This window comes from Pristiophorus japonicus, unplaced genomic scaffold (genome assembly GCF_044704955.1).
Source record: "Pristiophorus japonicus isolate sPriJap1 unplaced genomic scaffold, sPriJap1.hap1 HAP1_SCAFFOLD_29, whole genome shotgun sequence".
NCBI classification, from domain to species: Eukaryota; Metazoa; Chordata; class Chondrichthyes; family Pristiophoridae; genus Pristiophorus; species Pristiophorus japonicus.
The window spans coordinates 543,692-565,523 of record NW_027252668.1 but is presented as its reverse complement, the minus strand read 5'-3'; the positions used below and the strand labels follow the sequence as shown (position 1 = coordinate 565,523).

General features: G+C 50.0%; 1 protein-coding gene across 1 annotated transcript in view; it reads left to right on the top strand.

Moving 5' to 3' along the window:
* The window catches only part of pelo (pelota mRNA surveillance and ribosome rescue factor), a 46,769-nt gene that overhangs the window by 13,019 nt on the left and 11,918 nt on the right, over positions 1-21,832 (top strand). Inside the window, exons 2-6 of the mRNA XM_070872082.1 lie at positions 2,317-2,409; positions 6,243-6,393; positions 13,891-13,981; positions 16,405-16,568; positions 18,897-18,957. Of these exons, the coding sequence (XP_070728183.1) occupies positions 2,317-2,409; positions 6,243-6,393; positions 13,891-13,981; positions 16,405-16,568; positions 18,897-18,957 (560 nt within the window). The remainder of the gene's footprint in view (positions 1-2,316; positions 2,410-6,242; positions 6,394-13,890; positions 13,982-16,404; positions 16,569-18,896; positions 18,958-21,832) is intronic.

The following is a 21,832-nucleotide window of genomic DNA, read 5'->3' as shown; positions in this document are numbered from 1 at the left end:
CAAAGGTTCACCAGACTGATTCCACTGACCTATCAAGAAAGACTGGATCAACTGGGCTTGTATTCACTGGAGTTCAGAAGAATGAGAGTGGACCTCATAGAAACGTTTAAAATTCTGACAGGTTTAGACAGGTTAGATGCAGGAAGAATGTTCCCAATGTTGGGGAAGTCCAGAACCAGGGGTCACAGTCTAAGGATAAGGGGTAAGCCATTTAGGACCGAGATGAGGAGAAACTTCTTCACCCAGAGAGTGGTGAACCTGTGGAATTCTCTACCACAGAAAGTAGTTGAGGCCAATTCACTAAATATATTCAAAAAGGAGTTAGATGAAGTCCTTACTACTCGGGGGATCAAGGGGTATGGTGAGAAAGCAGGAATGGGGTACTGAAGTTGCATGTTCAGCCATGAACTCATTGAATGGTGGTGCAGGCTAGAAGGGCCGAATGGCCTACTCCTGCACCTATTTTCTATGTTTCTATGTATCCTGCGATTCCTACTCTGACTAGCTCGTGGCACTGGTAGCAATCCCGAGATTACTACTTTTGAGGTCCTACTTTTTAATTTAGCTCCCAGCTCCTTAAATTCATCTCGTAGGACCTCATCCCTTTTTTTACCTATATCGTTGGTACCAATGTGCACCACGACAACTGGCTGTTCCCCCTCCCTTTTCAGAATGTCCTGCACCCGCTCCGAGACATCCTTGACCCTTGCACCAGGGAGGCAACATACTATCCTGGAGTCTCGGTTGTGGCCGCAGAAACGCCTATCTATTCCCCTTACAATAGAGTCCCCTATCACTATTGCTCTCCCACTCTTTTTCCTACCCTTCTGTGCAGCAGAGCCAGCCACAGTGCCATGAACTTGGCTGCTGCTGCCCTCCCCTGATGAGTCATCCCCCCCAACAGCACTCAAAGCAGTGTATCTGTTTTGCAGGGGGATGACCGCAGGGGACCCCTGCACTACCTTCCTTGCACTGCTCTTCCTGCTGGTCTTCCATTCCCTATCTGGCTGTGGACCCTTCTCCTGCCGTAAGACCAACTCGCTGCACGTGATACGTCATTCTCAGCATCGTGGATGCTCCAGAGTGAATCCACCCTCAGCTCCAACTCTTGAGGCCACACCTTGAATATTGTGTTCAGTTTTGGTCTCCTAATCTGAGGAAGGACATTCTTGCTATCGAGGGAGTGCAGTGAAGGTTCATCAGACTGATTCCCGGGATGGCAGGACTGACATATGAAGAAAGACTGGATTGACTCGGCTTATATTCACTGTAATTTAGAAGACTGAGAGGGGATCTCATAGAAACATATAAAATTCTGACAGGATTGGACAGATTAGATGCAGGAAGCATGTTCCCGATGTTGGGGAAGTCCAGAACCAGGGGACACAGTCTAAGGATAAGGGGTAAGCCATTTAAGACTGAGATGAGGAGAAACTTCTTCACTCAGAGAGTGGTGAACCTGTGGAATTCTCTACCACAGAAAGTTGTTGAGGCCAGTTCGTTGGACATATTCAAAACGGAGTTAGATGTGGCCCTTACGGCTAAAGGGATCAAGGGGTATGGAGAGAAAGCAGGAAAGGGGTACTGAGGTGAATGATCAGCCATGATCTTATTGAATGGCGGTGCAGGCTCGAAGGGCCGAATGGCCTACTCCTTCACCTATTTTCCATGTTTCACAGGCCCTGCTGCCTTCATAATCCTGCCGTATCAGCCGTGGCTCAGTGGGCAGCAGCCTCACCTCGGAGTCAGAAGGTTGTGGGTTCAAGTCCCACTCCAGGAACTTGAGCACAAAAATATCCAGGCTGACCCTCCAGTGCAGTGCTGAGGGAGTGCCGCACTGTCGGAGGTGCCGTCTTTCAGATGAGACGTTAAACCGAGGCCCCGTCTGCTCTCTCGGGTGGGACGAGAAAGATCCCACGGCCACTGTTTCGAAGAAGAGTTGGGGGGGGTTGGGGTGGGGTGGAGTTCTCCCCGGTTGTCCCGGGGCCAATATTTATCCCTCAATCAACATAACAAAAAAAACCAGATTATCCGGGTCATTTATCACATTGCTGTGTGTGTGGGAGCTTGCTGTGCGCAAATTGGCCGCCGCGGTTTCCCACATTACACCGGGGCGAACTCCCCGGCCCCTCTTCGAAATAGTGGCCGTGGGATCTTTCACGTCCCACCCGAGAGAGCAGGCGGGGGCTGCAGTATTCATTGGCTGTTCGGCGCTTTGAGACGCCCGGTGGGGGTGAAAGGCGCTATATAAATGCAAGTCTGTCTGACTTTCGTGTTGTCTCGCGAGTGGCCCTCATGGCTGTCTTTTCCCCGCAGCCAGGTGACCCTGATGCCCGAGGAGTCAGAAGACATGTGGCACACCTACAACCTACTGCAGGTCAAGGACAGTCTGCGGGCTTCTACCATCAGGTACGGGCGGCCGGGCGGTGTGATATCGGTGGGCACCACTGCACAAGCACATACGCTACAAGGTGGCTCCTCCGAGAGGGCTTGGGGAGGGCTCACAAGGCAAGGGGATTACACATTAAATGGCTGGACACTGAGCAGTGTAGAGGGACAGAGGGACCTTGGAGAGCAGGTCCACAGATCCCTGAAGGTAGCAGGCCAGGTGGATAAGGTGGTTCAGAACATACGGAATACTTGCCTTTATTAGCCGAGGCATAGAATACAAGAGCAGGGAGGTTATGCTTGAACTGTATAAACCACTGGTTAGGCCACAGCTGGAGTACTGCGTGCAGTTCTGGTCACCACATTACAGGAAGGGCGTGATTGCACTGGAGAGGGTACAGAGGAGATTTACGAGGATGTTGCCGGGACTGGAGAATTTTAGCTATGAGGACAGATTGGATAGGCTGGGGTTGTTTTCCTTGGAACAGAGGAGGCTGAGGGGAGACCTGATTGAGGTGTATAAAATGATGAGGGGCCTGGATAGAGTGGATAGGAAGGACCTGTTTCCCACAGCAGAGGGGTCAACAACCAGGGGGCATAGATTTAAAGTAACTGGGGGGAGGTTTAGAGGGGATTTGAGGGGAAATGTCTTCACCCAGAGGGTGGTGGGGGTCTGGAACTCACGGCCTGAAAGGGTGGTAGAGGCAGAAACCCTCACCACATTTAAAAAGTACCTGGATGTGCACTTGAAGTGCTGTAACCTGCAGGGCTACGGACCGAGAGCTGGAAAGTGGGATTAGGCTGGGTAGCTCTTTGTCGGCCGGTGCGGACACGATGGGCCGAAATGGTCCCCTTCCGTGCGGTAAACTTCTGCGATGAGAACGGTGATCACACGACCTCGCGACACGAGCGTTTGTTGTTATTACATCAGCACTCCACTAGGCGGCGCTCTATTACAGGTGGCACAGCTTCCCGTCCGCGAGGAATGGGGGCTTGTGGGGTGCTGCCCAGACCGGTCAAGGAGGAGCAGGTGCAAGCTTCCCATTAGGCCGCGCGACGGTCTGGAGTTTCCGCGCAGGCCGTTCACCGGCTTTTATGTGGGAAAAGCAGCGCATGCGCGAAGATTTGAATGGGCCAATTAAAGGGCTCGCTCGCCGGGGGGGTGGGGGGACGAAATGAAATACGAGGGAACGTCGGGCAGGAGCTGAGCTCACTCCCGTCCGGCACACTGCGGATCAGCGCGAGCAGCCTTGCGTCGGCAAGGTGATCCAAAGCGCTGGGCATTGCCCCCCGTCTCAGTCCTGTGCCCACCCAGCACATGGGCACACAACACTGAGGCACATGCGCACACACACTCGCACACACAAAGCAAGCGCTCTACTCGGAACTCCTTCACAGCCAGCGAGCCAAAGGTGGGCAGAGGGAACGTTACAAGGGACCACCATCAAAGCCTCCCTGATAAAGTGCAACATCCCCCACCGACACCTGGGAGTCCCTGGCCAAAGACCAGTCCGCCCTAAGTAGAGGGAGAGCATCCGGGAGGGCGCTGGGCACCTCGAGTCTCGTTGCCGAGAGCACCAAGCGCAGGCAGCGGAAGGAGCGTGTGGCAAACCAGTCCCACCCTCCTTACAAGATAGAGGCAGAGAGGTTGTTTCCACTGGTCGGGGAGACTAGAACTAGGGGGGCACAGCCTCAAACTACGGGGGAGCCAATTTAAAACCGAGCTGAGAAGGAATTTCTTCTCCCAGAGGGTTGTGAATCTGTGGAATTCTCTGCCCAAGGAAGCAGTTGAGGCTAGCTCATTGAATGTATTCAAGTCACAGATAGATAGATTTTTAACCAATAAGGGTTACGGGGAGCGGGCGGGTAAGTGGAGCTGAGTCCACGGCCAGATCAACCATGATCTTGTCGAATGGCGGAGCAGGCTCGAGGGGCTAGATGGCCTACTCCTGTTCCGAATTCTTATGTTGTTATGTTCTCCCCTTCCCTCAACGACTATCTTTCCCACCTGTGACAGGGACTGTGGTTCTCATATTGGACTGTTCAACCACCTAAGGACTCATGTTAAGAGTGGAAGCAAGTCTTCCTCGATTCCGAGGGACTGTGATGATGATGATGAAAGAGGCACAGACATACACACTTCACGCCACTGAATCGGGAGAGGGAGGACAGAGTTCAGACCTGTTCCAAATCCTCTTCTTGTATATTTATCCTCTTATTAGCTCATCTATAAATCTCTCTCAGCTGCTCCAGGCTCGCACATCAAAATCAAAATTGCTTTGTCATCAAAATCCATGGCGCGACCTTGGACAACGTGAACCACTTTCCATACCTTGGGAGCCTACTATCAACAAGGGCAGATATCTACGACGAGATCCAACACCGCATCCAGTGTTCCAGTGTTCCAGCGCAGCCTTCGTTCGCCTGATGAAGAGTGTGTTCGAAGACCAGGCCCTCAAATCTGGCACCAAGCTCATGGTCTACAGAGCTGTAGTAATACCCGCCCTCCTGTATGGCTCAGAGACATGGACCGTGTACAGCAGACACCTCAAGTCGCTGGAGAAATACCACCAACGATGTCTCCGCAAGATCCTGCAAATCCCCTGGGAGGACAGACGCACCAACGTTAGCGTCCTCGACCAGGCCAACATCCCCAGCATTGAAGCACTGACCACACTCGACCAGCTCCGCTGGGCAGGCCACATTGTTCGCATGCCCGACACGAGACTGCCAAAGCAAGCGCTCTACTCGGAACTCCTTCACGGGCAAACGAGCCCCAAGTGGGCAGAGGAAACGTTACAAGGGACCACCCTCAAAGCCTCCCTGATAAAGTGCGACATCCCCACCGACACCTGGGAATCCCTGGCCAAAGACCCGTCCGCCCTGAGTGGAGGAAGTGCATCCGGGAGGGCGCTGAGCTCCTCGAGTATCGTCACCGAGAGCGTGCAGAAACCAAGCGCAGGCAGTGGAAGGAGCGTGCGGCAAACCAGTCCCACCCTCCCCTCCCCTTCCCTCAACCACTGTCTGTCCCACCTGTGACAGGGACTGTGGCTCTCGTATTGGACTGTTCAGTCACCTGAGAACTCACTTTTAGAGTGGAAGCAAGTCTTCCTCGATTCCGAGGGACTGCCGATGATGGTGACAGCCACTCTCACACGCACACACTCATGCACACACTGCGCGCACACTTCATAAGCGCACACACTTTTCACGTGCACTTTACACGCACTTTTCACACGGACACACGCGGACATTTCACAGGCACGCACGCACACACCGCATACAGCCACGTGCACACAACGCCTACACTTCGCACTAGGTGTACACACAAGGATGCAGACACGCGCTGTCCAGCGTTCATGGACCGCGATCAGGAGCAGCAGCTCTACTGATCTTCTCTGCCGCTCCATCCCTACCTGGCCAGTCCAGGGGTGCTCGGGGCAATTCTGGCCACCCTCTCGGGTAACTTGACACAGGCCAAGGACAGAACCTGGCTCTTTCCTGCTCTGTGTGTGTGTGTGTGTGTGTGTGTGTGTGTGTGTGTGGCTCAGTCCCACACCGGGTGTGAGATCAGGTTAACTCAGCACTAGGCCGGGGATGGAGCCTGGCCCTTTCCTGCTGTGTGTGTGTGTGTGTGTGTGTATGTGGGGCTCAGTCCCTCACCGGGTGTGAGATCAGGCTAACTCAGCACTAGGCCGGGGATGGAGCCTGGGCCTTTCCTGCTGTGTGTGTGTGTGTGTGTGTGGGGCTCAGTCCCACACCGGGTGTGAGATCAGGCTAACTCAGCACTAGGCCGGGGATGGAGCCTGGCCCTTTCCTGCTCTCTGTGACTCAGTGCTTGTGCTTGTTTACAGGAAGGTGCAGACGGAGTCAGCAACGGGTAGCGTGGGCAGTAACCGCATTCGAACGACCCTCACTATCTGTGTAGAGACCATTGACTTTGACGTGCAGGCATGTATGCTACGAGTAAAAGGGACCAACATTCAGGAGAACGACTATGTGAAGGTGAGGAGGGGTTCAGGAAGGTTTATAGACAGAATAATAAATAGCCGGGAGTGAGTTACAGATTGGAATCTAATTGAGAGGTTTGGGGGTTTATATACAGAAGAATAAACACCCGGGAGTGAGTTACAGATTGGAATCTAATTGAGAGGTTCGGGGGTTTATATACAGAAGAATAAACACCCGGGAGTGAGTTACAGGCTGGAATCTAATCGAGGGGTTCGGGGGGTTTATATATAGAATAATAAACACCCGGGAGTGAGTTACAGGCTGGAATCTAATCGAGGGGCTCGGGGGGTTTATATATAGAATAATAAACACCCGGGAGTGAGTTACAGGCTGGAATCTAATCGAGGGGCTCGGGGGGTTTATATATAGAATAACAGATACATTCTGAAATGGGAGGGAGAACAGCCAGTTGTCGTGGTGCACATTGGTACCAACGACATAGGTAAAAAAAGGGATGAGGTCCTACGAAAAGAATTTAAGGAGCTAGGAGCTAAATTAAAAAGTAGGACCTCAAAAGTAGTAATCTCGGGATTGCTACCAGTGCCACGTGCTAGTCAGAGTAGGAATCGCAGGATAGCGCAGATGAATATGTGGCTTGAGCAGTGGTGCAGCAGGGAAGGATTCAAATTCCTGGGGCATTGGAACCGGTTCTGGGGGAGGTGGGACCAGTACAAACCAGACGGTCTGCACCTGGGCAGGACCGGAACCAATGTCCTCGGGGGAGTGTTTGCTAGTGCTGTTGGGGAGGAGTTAAACTAATATGGCAGGGGGATGGGAACCAATGCAGGGAGACAGAGGGAAACAAAAAGGAGGCAAAAGCAAAAAACAGAAAGGAGATGAAGATAAATGGAGGGCAGAGAAACCCAAGGCAAAGAACAAAAAGGGCCACTGTACAGCAAAATTCTAAAAGGACAAAGGGTGTTAAAAAAGCAAGCCTGAAGGCTTTGTGTCTTAATGCAAGGAGTATCCGTAATAAGGTGGATGAATTAACTGTGCAAATAGATGTTAACAAATATGATGTGATTGGGATTACGGAGACGTGGCTCCAGGATGATCAGGGCTGGGAACTCAACATCCAGGGATATTCAACATTCAGGAGGATAGAATAAAAGGAAAAGGAGGTGGGGTAGCATTGCTGGTTAAAGAGGAGATTAATGCAATAGTGAGGAAGGACATTAGCTTGGATGATGTGGAATCTATATGGGTCGAGCTGCAGAACACTAAAGGGCAAAAAACGTTAGTGGGAGTTGTGTACAGACCTCCAAACAGTAGTAGTGATGTTGGGGAGGGCATCAAACAGGAAATTAGGAGTGCATGCAATAAAGGTGCAGCAGTTATAATGGGTGACTTTAATATGCACATAGATTGGGCTAGCCAAACTGGAAGCAATACGGTGGAGGAGGATTTCCTGGAATGTATAAGGGATGGTTTTCTAGACCAATATGTCGAGGAACCAACTAGGGGGGAGGCCATCTTAGACTGGATGTTGTGTAATGAGAGAGGATTAATTAGCAATCTCATTGTGCGAGGCCCCTTGGGGAAGAGTGACCATAATATGGTGGAATTCTGCATTAGGATGGAGAATGAAACAGTTAATTCAGAGACCATGGTCCAGAACTTAAAGAAGGATAACTTTGAAGGTATGAGGCGTGAATTGGCTAGGATAGATTGGCGAATGATACTTAAGGGGTTGACTGTGGATGGGCAATGGCAGACATTTAGAGACCGCATGGATGAATTACAACAATTGTACATTCCTGTCTGGCGTAAAAATAAAAAAGGGAAGGTGGCTCAACCGTGGCTATCAAGGGAAATCAGGGATAGTATTAAAGCCAAGGAAGTGGCATACAAATTGGCCAGAAATAGCAGCGAACCCGGGGACTGGGAGAAATTTAGAACTCAGCAGAGGAGGACAAAGGGTTTGATTAGGGCAGGGAAAATGGAGTCCGAGAGGAAGCTTGCAGGGAACATTAAGGCGGATTGCAAAAGTTTCTATAGGTATGTAAAGAGAAAAAGGTTAGTAAAGACAAACGTAGGTCCCCTGCAGTCAGAATCAGGGGACGTCATAACGGGGAACAAAGAAATGGCGGACCAATTGAACAAGTACTTTGGTTCAGTATTCACTAAGGAGGATACAAACAACCTTCCGGATATAAAAGGGGTCAGAGGGTCTAGTAAGGAGGAGGAACTGAGGGAAATCTTTATTAGTCAGGAAATTGTGTTGGGGAAATTGATGGGATTGAAGGCCGATAAATCCCCAGGGCCTGATGGACTGCATCCCAGAGTACTTAAGGAGGTGGCCTTGGAAATAGCGGATGCATTGACAGTCATTTTTCAACATTCCATTGACTCTGGATCAGTTCCTATGGAGTGGAGGGTAGCCAATGTAACCCCACTTTTTAAAAAAGGAGGGAGAGAGAAAGCAGGGAATTATAGACCGGTCAGCCTGACCTCAGTAGTGGGTAAAATGATGGAATCAATTATTAAGGATGTCATAGCAGCGCATTTGGAAAATGGTGACATGATAGGTCCAAGTCAGCATGGATTTGTGAAACGGAAATCATGCTTGACAAATCTTCTGGAATTTTTTGAGGATGTTTCCAGTAAAGTGGACAAAGGAGAACCAGTGGATGTGGTATATTTGGACTTTCAGAAGGCTTTCGACAAGGTCCCACACAAGAGATTAATGTGCAAAGTTAAAGCACATGGGACTGGGGGTAGTGTGCTGACATGGATTGAGAACTGGTTGTCAGACAGGAAGCAAAGAGTAGGAGTAAACGGGTACTTTTCAGAATGGCAGGCAGTGACTAGTGGGGTACCGCAGGGTTCTGTGCTGGGGCCCCAGCTGTTTACATTGTACATTAATGATTTAGACGAGGGGATTAAATGTAGTATCTCCAAATTTGCAGATGACACTAAGTTAGGTGGCAGTGTGAGCTGTGAGGAGGATGCTATGAGGCTGCAGAGTGACTTGGATAGGTTAGGTGAGTGGGCAAATGCATGGCAGATGAAGTATAATGTGGATAAATGTGAGGTTATCCACTTTGGTGGTAAAGACAGAGAGACAGACTATTATCTGAATGGTGACAGATTAGGAAAAGGGGAGGTACAAAGAGACCTGGGTGTCATGGTACATCAGTCATTGAAGGTTGGCATGCAGGTACAGCAGGCGGTTAAGAAAGCAAATGGCATGTTGGCCTTCATAGCGAGGGGATTTGTGTACAGGGGCAGGGAGGTGTTGCTACAGTTGTACAGGGCCTTGGTGAGGCCACACCTGGAGTATTGTGTACAGTTTTGGTCTCCTAACTTGAGGAAGGACATTCTTGCTATTAAGGGAGTGCAGCGAAGGTTCACCAGACTGATTCCCGGGATGGTGGGACTGACCTATCAAGAGAGACTGGATCAACTGGGCTTGTATTCACTGGAGTTCAGAAGAGTGAGAGGGGACCTCATAGAAACGTTTAAAATTCTGACGGGTTTAGACAGGTTAGATGCAGGAAGAATGTTCCCAATGTTGGGAAGTCCCGAACCAGGGGTCACAGTCTAAGGATAAGGGGTAAGCCATTTAGGACCGAGATGAGGAGAAACTTCTTCACCCAGAGAGTGGTGAACCTGTGGAATTCTCTACCACAGAAAGTAGTTGAGGCCAATTCACTAAATATATTCAAAAGGGATTTAGATGTAGTCCTTACTACTCGGGGGAGCAAGGGGTATGGCGAGAAAGCAGGAAGGGGGTACTGAAGTTTCATGTTCAGCCATGAACTCATTGAATGGCGGTGCAGGCTCGAAGGGCTGAATGGCCTGCTCCTGCACCTATTTTCTATGTTTCTATACCTGGGAGTGAATTACAGGCTGGAATCTAATCGAGGGGTTCGGGGGGTTTATATATAGAATAACAGATACCCGGGAGTGAGTTACAGGCTGGAATCTAATCGAGGGGTTCAGGAAGGTTTATATACAGAATAATAAATATGCGGGAGTGAGTTACAGGCTGGAATCTAATCGAGGGGTTCAGGGGGTTTATATGTAGAATAACAGATACCCGGGAGTGAGTTACAGGCTGGAATCAAATCGAGGGGTTCGGGGGGGTTATATGTAGAATAACGGATACCCGGGAATGAGTTACAGGCTGGAATCTAATCAAGGGGCTCGGGGGTTTTATATAGAATAACAGATACCCGGGAGTGAGTTACAGGCTGGAATCAAATCGAGGGTTCAGGGGGTTTATATATAGAATAACAGATACCCGGGAGTGAGTTACAGGCTGGAATCTAATCGAGGGGTTCGGGGGGTTTATATATAGAATAACAGATACCTGGGAGTGAGTTACAGGCTGGAATCTAATCGAGGGGTTCGGGGGGTTTTATATAGAATAACCGATACCCGGGAGTGAGTTACAGGCTGGAATCTAATTGATGGGTTTGGGGGGGTTTATATATAGAATAACAGATACCTGGGAGGGAGTTACAGGCTGGAATCTAATCGAGGGGTTCGGGGGGTTTATATATCGAATAACAGATATCCGGGAGTGAGTTACAGGCTGGAATCTAATCGAGGGGTTCGGGGGGATTATATATAGAATAACAGATACCCGGGAGTGAGTTACAGGCTGGAATCTAATCGAGGGGTTCGTAGGGGTTTATATATAGAATAACAGATACCTGGGAGTGAGTTACAGGCTGGAATCTAATCGAGGGGTTCAGGAAGATTTATATACAGAATAATAAATATGCGGGAGTGAGTTACAGGCTGGAATCTAATCGAAGGGTTCGGGGGGTTTTATGTAGAATAACAGATACCCGCGAGTGAGTTACAGGCTGGAATCTAATCGAGGGGTTCGGGGGGTTTATATATAGAATAACAGATACCCGGGAGTGAGTTGCAGGCTGGAATCTAATCGAGGGGTTTGGGGAGTTATATGTAGAATAACAGATACCCGGGAGTGAGTTACAGGTTGGAATCTAATCGAGGGGTTCGGGGGTTTATATATAGAATAACAGATACCTGGGGAGTGAGTTACAGGCTGGAATCTAATCGAGGGTTCAGGGGGTTTATATATAGAATAACAGATACCCGGGAGTGAGTTACAGGCTGGTATCTAATCGAGGGGGTCGGGGGGTTTATATATAGAATAACAGATACCCGGGAGTGAGTTACAGTCTGGAATCTAATCGAGAGGTTCGGGGGGTTTATATATAGAATAACAGATACCCGGGAGTGAGTTACAGGCTGGAATCTAATCGAGGGATTCGGGGGGTTTATATATAGAATAACAGATACCCGGGAGTGAGTTACAGGCTGGAATCTAATCGAGGGGTTCGGGGGGTTTATATATAGAATAACAGATACCCGGGAGTGAGTTACAGGCTGGAATCTAATCGAGGGGTTCGGGGGGTTTATATATAGAATAACAGATACCCGGGAGTGAGTTACAGGCTGGAATCTAATCGAGGGGTTCGGGGGGTTTATATATAGAATAACAGATACCCGGGAGTGAGTTACAGGCTGGAATCTAATCGAGGGGTTCGGGGGTTTATATATAGAATAACAGATACCCGGGAGTGAGTTACAGGCTGGAATCTAATCGAGGGGTTCGGGGGTTTATATATAGAATAACAGATACCCGGGAGTGAGTTACAGGCTGGTATCTAATCGAGGGGGTCGGGGGGTTTATATATAGAATAACAGATACCCGGGAGTGAGTTACAGTCTGGAATCTAATCGAGAGGTTCGGGGGGTTTATATATAGAATAACAGATACCCGGGAGTGAGTTACAGGCTGGAATCTAATCGAGGGATTCGGGGGGTTTATATATAGAATAACAGATACCCGGGAGTGAGTTACAGGCTGGAATCTAATCGAGGGGTTCGGGGGGTTTATATATAGAATAACAGATACCCGGGAGTGAGTTACAGGCTGGAATCTAATCGAGGGGTTCGGGGGGTTTATATATAGAATAACAGATACCCGGGAGTGAGTTACAGACTGGAATCTAATCGAGGGGTTCGGGGGTTTATATATAGAATAACAGATACCCGGGAGTGAGTTACAGGCTGGAATCTAATCGAGGGGTTCGGGGGTTTATATATAGAATAACAGATACCCGGGAGTGAGTTACAGACTGGTGTCTAATCGAGAGGTTCGGGGGGTTTATATATAGAACAGATACCCGGGAGTGAGTTGCAGGCTGGAATCTAATCGAGGGGTTCGGGGTGAGGTGGCAGTTTCTATATTGATTTCCAATTGAGCAATGTTTATTTCTCGAAGGATAGAATCGAAAAGTAGATAAGTTTATGCTAAACCTATATTAAACCCTTGGAGTATTGCCTGCAATTCTGCTCACCATAATGTAAAAAGGATAGCAAGGCACTGGAGAAGCTGCAAAGAATTTACACGGATGATACCAGAAATGCGATGGGTTATATGAAATGCTGGAGATTTTAAACAAATATTTTGCAAATATTTTGTCATCACAGTCGAAGACCAAGTAATTGAAATCAGTAGAGAAAGAGCACAGGTTGAACCTCCCTTGTGCAGAACTCTTGGGACCTGGCCTGTTCTGGATCAGGGATTTTTCTGGACGAGGGGCGAGCACGTGAAATTGGACGGTACAGAGACTGAGCAAGGGGATACCGAGGCTGGCTGGCTTGGGGCTGGGAGTGCGGCAGAGAGATCATGGTGCCCGGGGGGGGGGGTGGGGGGGGCGGTTGTTCGCGGGGTCAGGCCAGCGATTGCGGGAGCTGGCAGTGAGGAAGGACTCCAATTTGTTCGTGTCGGAGTTCTGCACATGCGCCACCCAGTGGCCGGGAATGGTCCCGGACGAGGGGTGGTTCTGGATAAGGGAGTTCTGGATAACGGAGGTTCAACCTGCACTTGCCGACAAATCCCCTGGACCTGGCGGACTCCATCCGATGGTTCTAAAAGAGGTGGTTGCAGAGATAGTGGATGCATTGGTTGTCATCTTCCAACATTCCCTAGATTCTAGAACCGTCCCAGTAGCTTGGAAGGTCGCAAATGTGACCCCGCTATTCAAGAAAGGAGGGAGGGAGAAAACAGGGAACTGGAGACCAGATAGCCGACATCAGTCGTTGAGAAAATTCTGGACTTCACTATTAAGTGGCAGCAGGACACTTAGAAAGTCATAACATGATAAGGCAGAGTCAACATGAAAGGGAAATCGTGTTTAACAAATTTATTCGAGTTTTTTGAGGATATAACTGGCAGGGTAGATAAAGGGGAACCAGTGGATGTCGTATATTTAGATTTCCAAACCGTTTCCGCTAAGGGGCCACATTAAAGCTTGCTGCTCAAGATAAGGGCTCATGGTGTTGGTGGTAATATATTAGCATGGATAGAGGATTGGTTAATGGACAGAAAGGGGTGGTTCATTGATACGGGAGTCCTGGATAATGGAGGTTCAACCTGTATAGAGTAACAGATTCTGGTTTCTCCCCACTGACACCCTCTCTCTCTCTCTCTCTCTGTTACAGATGGGGGCCTATCACACCATCGAGCTGGAGATGAACCGCAAGTTCACCCTGGCCAAGAAGCAGTGGGATAGCGTGGTGCTGGAGCGAATCGGTGTGTGTTCAGTGAGGCCTGGGGTCTCTCGGTCAAACCCCTTCCCCTCCTCGCCCCCTTCATTCCGTTCTTTGTGTCTCTCCCTGCGGTGCGCTTGGAAACAAGGTCTGGGTGGGCGGGTGGGGTTTGGGTGCTGGGATTTTCCCCGTCGGCGGCCAAGAGGACTACTGTAGCATAGCGGTTACGATACAGCACCAACAATACAGCGGCCTGGTCCAGTGATCAGTTGGGTCGAATGTGAGATCACAGAAGTTTACCGCACGGAAGGAGGCCATTTCGACCCACCGTGTCCTTGACGGCCGACAAAGAGCTATCCAGCCAAATCCCACTTTCCAGCTCTGGGTCCGTAGCCCTGCAGGTTACAGCACTTCAAGTGCACATCCAGGTACTTTTTAAATGTGGTGAGGGTTTCTGCCTCTACCACCCTTTCAGGCCGTGAGTTCCAGACCCCCACCACCCTCTGGGTGAAGACATTTCCCCTCAAATCCCCTCTAAACCTCCCCCCAGTTACTTTAAATCTATGCCTCCTGGTTGTTGACCCCTCTGCTAAGGGAAACAGGTCCTTCCTATCCACTCTATCCAGGCCCCTCATAATTTTATACACCTCAATCAGGTCTCCCCTCAGCCTCCTCTGTTCCAAGGAAAACAACCCCAGCCTATCCAATCTGTCCTCATAGCTAAAATTCTCCAGTCCCGACAACATCCTCGTAAATCTCCTCTGTACCCTCTCCAGTGCAATCACGCCCTTCCTGTAATGTGGTGACCAGAACTGCACGCAGTACTCCAGCTGTGGCCTAACCAGTGGTTTATACAGTTCAAGCATAACCTCCCTGCTCTTGTATTCTATGCCTCGGCTAATAAAGGCAAGTATTCCGTATGTTCTTAACCACCTTATCCACCTGGCCTGCTACCTTCAGGGATCTGTGGACCTGCTCTCCAAGGTCCCTCTGTTCCTCGACACTGCTCAGTGTCCTACCATTTAATGTGTATTCCCTTGCCTTGTTAGCCCTCCCCAAATGCATCACCTCACACTTCTCTGGATTGAATTCCATTTGCCACTGTTCTGCCCACCTGACCAGTCCATCGATATCTTCCTGCAGTCCACAGCTTTCTTCTTCATTATCACCTCCTCTTTGTAGAAAGGGATAGAACGAAAGCATTTCTACGGCGCCTGTCACATCCTGTGGACATCCTGAAGCTCCTCACGGCCAGTGCAGTGAATTGGCTGTGGTTATCAGAAAACATGGCAGCCATTTTGCGCACAGCAAGATCCCAGAAACAAGGTTGCGATAAATGACCAAGTCACCACTTTTTTTCAGGTACGGATTGAGAGGTAAATCCAGGCACCCCCCCCCCTCCCCCCATCCCGCCCCCTGGCCTCAGGACACCGGGTTACAACTTCCCCCGCTCTTCTTCCAATAGTCTTGTGGGATTTTACGTCCACATGAGGGGGCAGGCGGAACCCTCGGGTTTAACGTCTCATCCGAAAGACGGCATCTCCGACAGCGCGGGGCTCCCTCATTTCTGCCCCTCCCACTGTGCAGCTCTCCCTCAGTACTGCCCCTCCGGCAGTGAAGCTCTCCCTCAGTACTGCCCCTCCGACAGTGCGGCACTCCCTCAGTACTGCCGCTCCGACAGTGCGGCACTCCCTCAGTACTGCCCCTCCGACAGTGCGGCACTCCCTCAGTACTGCCCCTCCGACAGTGCAGCACTCCCTCAGTACTGCCCCTCCGACAGTGCAGCACTCCCTCAGTACTGCCCCTCCGACAGTGCGGCACTCCCTCAGTACTGCCCCTCCGACAGTGCAGCACTGCCTCAGTACTGCCCCTCCGACAGTGCGGCACTCCCTCAGTACTGCCCCTCTGACAGTGCAGCGCTCCCTCAGTACTGCCCCTCCGACAGTGCAGCACTCCCTCAGTACTGCCCCTCTGACAGTGCAGCGCTCCCTCAGTACTGCCCCTCCGACAGTGCAGCACTCCCTCAGCACTGCCCCTCCGACAGTGCAGCACTCCCTCAGCACTGCCCCTCCGACAGTGCAGCACTCCCTCAGTACTGCCCCTCCGACAGTGCAGCACTAGCTCATTACTGGCAACTGGGGTATTGTTGGCCTGGATCATGCGACTCGAATCTCTGGAGTGGGGACTTCTCACTCAAAGGCGAGGGAGTGTTACCCACTGAGCCAAGGCCGACACTGAATTCAATTTGAAACTAAATTCAGATTCTCAAATGGCCCTGCTGGATTTGACATCGCCTTTTCTGGATTATCAATCCATTAATATAAGCAATGCTGTTCCTATGTACAGATCCGCCATGATCTCTATTGAATGGAGAACAGGCTCGAGGGGCTGAATGGCCTCCTCCTGTTCTGATGTTCTCGCTGATCCACAGCACTTTCACGCCGTCTCTTCTGCCATTGGTTCCAGAGCAGGCATGTGACCCCGCCCACAGTGCCGATGTGGGGGCTGTCATCATGCAGGAGGGACTAGCGCACATCTGCCTGGTGACATCCAGCATGACCGTCATGAGGGCCAAAGTGGAGACCACCATACCACGGAAACGCAAGGGGAGCTGCACGCAGCACGACAAGGTAAAGGCCAGTGTATCGAACGCACTGTGACTCCCGGTCCCAGAGGGGGAAAGGACAGAGTATCGAACGCACTGTGACACCTGGTCCCAGAGGGGGAAAGGACAGTGTATCTAACTCACTGTGACTCCCAGTCCCAGAGGGGGAAAGGACAGAGTATCTAACGCACTGTGACACCTGATCCCAGAGGGGGAAAGGACAGTGTATCTAACTCACTGTGACTCCCAGTCCCAGAGGGGGAAAGGACAGAGTATCTAACGCACTGTGACACCCGGTCCCAGAGGGGGAAAGGACAGTGTATCTAACGCACTGTGACTCCCGGTCCCAGAGGGGAAAGGACAGTGTATCTAACGCACTGTGACACCCGGTCCCAGAGGGAGAAAGGACAGTGTATCTAACTCACTGTGACTCCCAGTCCCAGAGGGGGAAAGGACAGAGTATCTAACGCACTGTGACACCCGGTCCCAGAGGGGGAAAGGACAGTGTATCTAACTCACTGTGACTCCCAGTCCCAGAGGGGGAAAGGACAGAGTATCTAACGCACTGTGACACCCGGTCCCAGAGGGGGAAAGGACAGTGTATCTAACGCACTGTGACACCCGGTCCCAGAGGGGAAAGGACAGTGTATCTAACGCACTGTGACACCCGGTCCCAGAGGGGGAAAGGACAGAGTATCTAACGCACTGTGACACCCAGTCCCAGAGGGGGAAAGGACAGTGTATCTAACGCACTGTGACACCCGGTCCCAGAGGGGGAAAGGACAGTGTACCTAACACACTGTGACACCCGGTCCCAGAGGGGGAAAGGACACTGTATCTAACACACTGTGACACCCGGTCCCAGAGGGGGAAAGGACAGTGTATCTAACGCACTGTGACTCCCAGTCCCAGAGGGGGAAAGGACAGTGTATCTAACACACTGTGACACCCGGTCCCAGAGGGGGAAAGGACAGTGTATCTAACGCACTGTGACTCCCAGTCCCAGAGGGGGAAAGGACAGAGTATCTAACGCACTGTGACACCCGGTCCCAGAGGGGGAAAGGACAGTGTATCTAACGCACTGTGACACCCGGTCCCAGAGGGGGAAAGGACAGTGTATCTAAATGCACTGTGACACCCGGTCCCAGAGGGGGAAAGGACAGTGTATCTAACGCACTGTGACACCCGGTCCCAGAGGGGGAAAGGACAGTGTATCTAAATGCACTGTGACACCCGGTCCCAGAGGGGGAAAGGACAGTGTATCTAACGCACTGTGTCACCCGGTCCCAGAGGGGGAAAGGACAGTGTATCTCACGCATTGTGACACCCGGTCCCAGAGGGGGAAAGGACAGTGTATCTAACGCACTGTGTCACCCGGTCCCAGAGGGGGAAAGGACAGTGTATCGAACGCAGTGTGACACCCGGTCCCAGAGGGAGAAAGGACAGTGTATCTAACACACTGTGACACCCGGTCCCAGAGGGGGAAAGGACAGTGTATCTAACACACTGTGACACCCGGTCCCAGAGGGGGAAAGAACAGTGTATCTAACGCACTGTGACACCCGGTCCCAGAGGGAGAAAGGACAGTGTATCTAACACACTGTGACACCCGGTCCCAGAGGGGGAAAGGACAGTGTATCTAACACACTGTGACACCCGGTCCCAGAGGGGGAAAGGACTGTGTATCTAACACACTGTGATACCCGGTCCCAGAGGGGGAAAGGACAGTGTATCTAACGCACTGTGACACCCGGTCCCAGAGGGGGAAAGGACAGTGTATCTACCACACTGTGACACCCGGTCCCAGAGGGGGAAAGGACAGTGTATCTAACACACTGTGACACCCGGTCCCAGAGGGGGAAAGGACAGTGTATCTAACGCACTGTGACACCCGGTCCCAGAGGGGGAAAGGACAGTGTATCTAACACACTGTGACACCCGGTCCCAGAGGGGGAAAGGACAGTGTATCTAACACACTGTGACACCCGGTCCCAGAGGGGGAAAGGACAGTGTATCTAACACACTGTGACACCCGGTACCAGAGGGGGAAAGGACAGTGTATCTAACACACTGTGACACCCGGTCCCAGAGAGGGAAAGGACAGTGTATCTAACACACTGTGACACCTGGTCCCAGAGGGGGAAAGGACAGTGTATCTAACGCGTGTTGTGTCCAGTCAGTGTAATTAGTTCAGTTCCCGATCGGACCAGCTTAAATCTTTACCTGATTTCCCCCACCTTCACTCACAACGATTCTCGGAATTGTCTCCTGGTCAGCAGTTATAACTAGTTCACTGAATAGTTCTTGACCAATTACTTTTAATGGAGATGTCGTTATTGTGTTTGGTTTGCAGGCGCTGGAGAGGTTTTATGAGTCCGTGATGCAAGGAATAATTCGACATATTAACTTTGATGGTACGTGTGTTGTTAGAGGGATGGTGCTCAGAGCTCAGTCACATCCAAACCGTTTGTGTGTGTGTGTGTGTGTGTGTGTGTGTGTGTGTGTGTCTATCTGTCTGTCTATCTCTGTGTGTGTGTGTGTGTGTGTGTGTGTCTATCTCTGTGTGTGTGTTTATCTGTCTATCTCTGTCTGTGTGTGTGTCTATCTATCTGTCTATCTGTGTGTGTGTGAGTGTGTGTCTATCTGTCTGTCTATCTCTGTGTGTGTGTGTGTGTGTGTGTGTGTGAGTGTGTGTCTGTCTATCTCTCTGTGAGTGTGTGTCTATCTGTCTGTCTATCTCTGTGTGTGTGTGTGTGTGAGTGTGTGTCTATCTGTCTGTCTATCTCTATCTGTGTGTGTGTGTCTATCTCTGTCTGTGTGTGTTGTCTATCTGTCTATCTCTGTCTGTGTGTGTTGTCTATCTGTCTCTGTCTGTCTGTCTGTGTCTGTCTATCTATCTCTGTGCGTGTGTCTATCTGTCTATCTGTGTGTGTGTGTGTGTCTGTCTATCTGTCTATCTGTGTGTGTGTATCTGTCTATCTGTGTGTGTGTGTGTCTATCTGTCTATGTGTGTGTGTCTATCTGTCTATCTCTGTCTATCTGTGTGTGTGTGTCTATCTGTCTATCTCTGTCTGTGTGTGTTGCCCATCTGTCTATCTCTGTCTATCTCTGTCTGTGTGTGTGTGTGTATCTCTGTCTGTGTGTGTTGTCTATGTGTCTATCTCTGTTTGTGTGTGTGTGTCTATCTGTCTATCTCTGTCTGTGTGTGTGTTTATCTGTGTGTGTGTGTGTGTGTCTGTGTCTATCTGTCTATCTCTGTGTCTATCTGTCTTATCTGTGTGTGTGTTGCCTATCTGTCTATCTCTGTCTGTGTGTGTGTATCTCTGTGTGTGTGTCCATCTGTTTATCTCTGTCTGTGTGTGTTGTCTATCTCTGTCTGTGTGTGTGTCTGTCTGTCGATCTCTGTGTGTGTGTGTGTGTCTGTCTGTGTGTGTGTGTGTCTGTCTATCTCTGTCTGTGTGTGCGTCTGTCTGTCTATCTCTGTGTGTGTGTTTATCTGTGTCCGTGTGTCTGTCTATCTCTGTGTGTCTGTCTATCTCTGTGTGTGTGTCTATCTGTGCGTGTGTCTATCTGTCTATCTCTGTGTGTTTATCTGTGTGTGTGTGTATGTATCTGTCTATCTGTGTGTGTGTGTGTGTCTATCTGTCTATCTCTGTCTGTGTGTGTGTGTGTCTATCTCTGTCTGTGTGTTGCCTATCTGTCTATCTCTGTCTGTGTGTGCGTCTGGCTGTCTATCTCTGTCTGTGTGTGTGTGTTTATCTGTGTCTGTGTCTGTCTATCACTGCCTGTGTGTGTGTCTCTCTGTCTGTGCGTATGTCTATCTGTCTATCTCTGTCTGTGTGTTTGTGTGTGTGTGTCTATCTGTCTAACTGAGTGTCTGTGTGTGTGTATCTGTCTATCTGTGTGTGTGTGTGTCTATCTGTCTATCTCTGTGTGTGTGTGTGTGTGCATCTCTGTCTATCGTTGTCTGTGTGTGTCTCTGTCTGTGCGTGTGTATATCTGTCTATCTCTGTGTGTGTGTCTATCTGTCTAACTGAGTGTCTATCTGTCTATCTCTGTGTGTGTGTATCTGTCTATCTCTGTGTGTGTGTATCTGTCTATCTCTGTGTGTGTCTATCTGTCTATCTCTGTCTGTGTGTGTATCTCTGTCTATCTCTGTCTGTGTGTGTCTGTCAGTCTATCTGAGTGTGTGTGTGTTTATCTGTGTGTGTGTGTGTCTGTCTATCTCTGTGTCTGTCTATCTCTGTCTGTGTGTGTATCTCTGTCTATCTCTGTCTGTGTGTGTCTGTCAGTCTATCTGTGTGTGTGTGTGTCTGTCTATCTCTGTCTGTGTCTGTCTATCTCTGTCTGTGTGTGTCTCTCTGTCTATCTCTGTCTGTGCGTGTGTATATCTGTCTATCTCTGTCTGTGTGTGTGTGTGTCTATCTGTCTAACTGAGTGTCTATCTCTGTGTGTGTATCTGTCTATCTGTGTGTGTGTATGTGTGTGTCTGTCTATCTGTGTGTGTGTGTCTGTCTATCTCGTGTGTGTGTGTGTCTGTCTATCTCTGTCTGTGTGTGTGTGTATCTGTCTATCTCTGTCTGTGTGAGTGTGTGTGTCTGTCTACTTTGTCTGTGTGTGTGCGTCTGTCTGTCTATCTCTGTCTGTGTGTGTGTTTATCTGTGTCTGTGTGTCTGTCTATCTCTGTGTGTCTCTCTCTGTCTATCTCTGTGCGTGTGTCTATCTGTCTATCTTTGTCTGTGTGTGTGTGTATGTGTGTATCTGTCTATCCCTGTGTGTGTGTCTATCTGTCTATCTCTGTCTGTGTGTGTGTATGTGTGTATCTGTCTATCCCTGTGTGTGTGTCTATCAGTCTATCTCTGTGTGTCTATCTCTGTCTGTCTGTGTGTGTGTGTCTATCTCTGTGTGTGTGTCTGTCTATCTCTGTCTGTGTGTATGTCTGTCTATCTCTGTGCGTGTGTCCATCTGTCTATTTCTGTCTGTGTGTGTGTATCTCTGTCTATCTCTGTGGGTGTTGTCTATCTGTCTATCTCTGTCTGTGTGCGTGTGTCTGTCTATCTCTGTCTGTGTGTGTGCGTCTGTCTGTCTATCTCTATCTGTGTGTGTGTTTATCTGTGTCTGTGTGTCTGTCTATCTCTGTCTGTGCGTGGGTCTATCTGTCTATCTCTGTGTGTGTGTGTCTATCTGTCTATCTGTGTGTGTGTATATCTCTGTGCCTCTGTTTATCTGTCTGTGTGTGTGTCTCTGTGTGTGTCTGTGCCTCTGTCTATCTGTCTCTGTGTGTGTCTG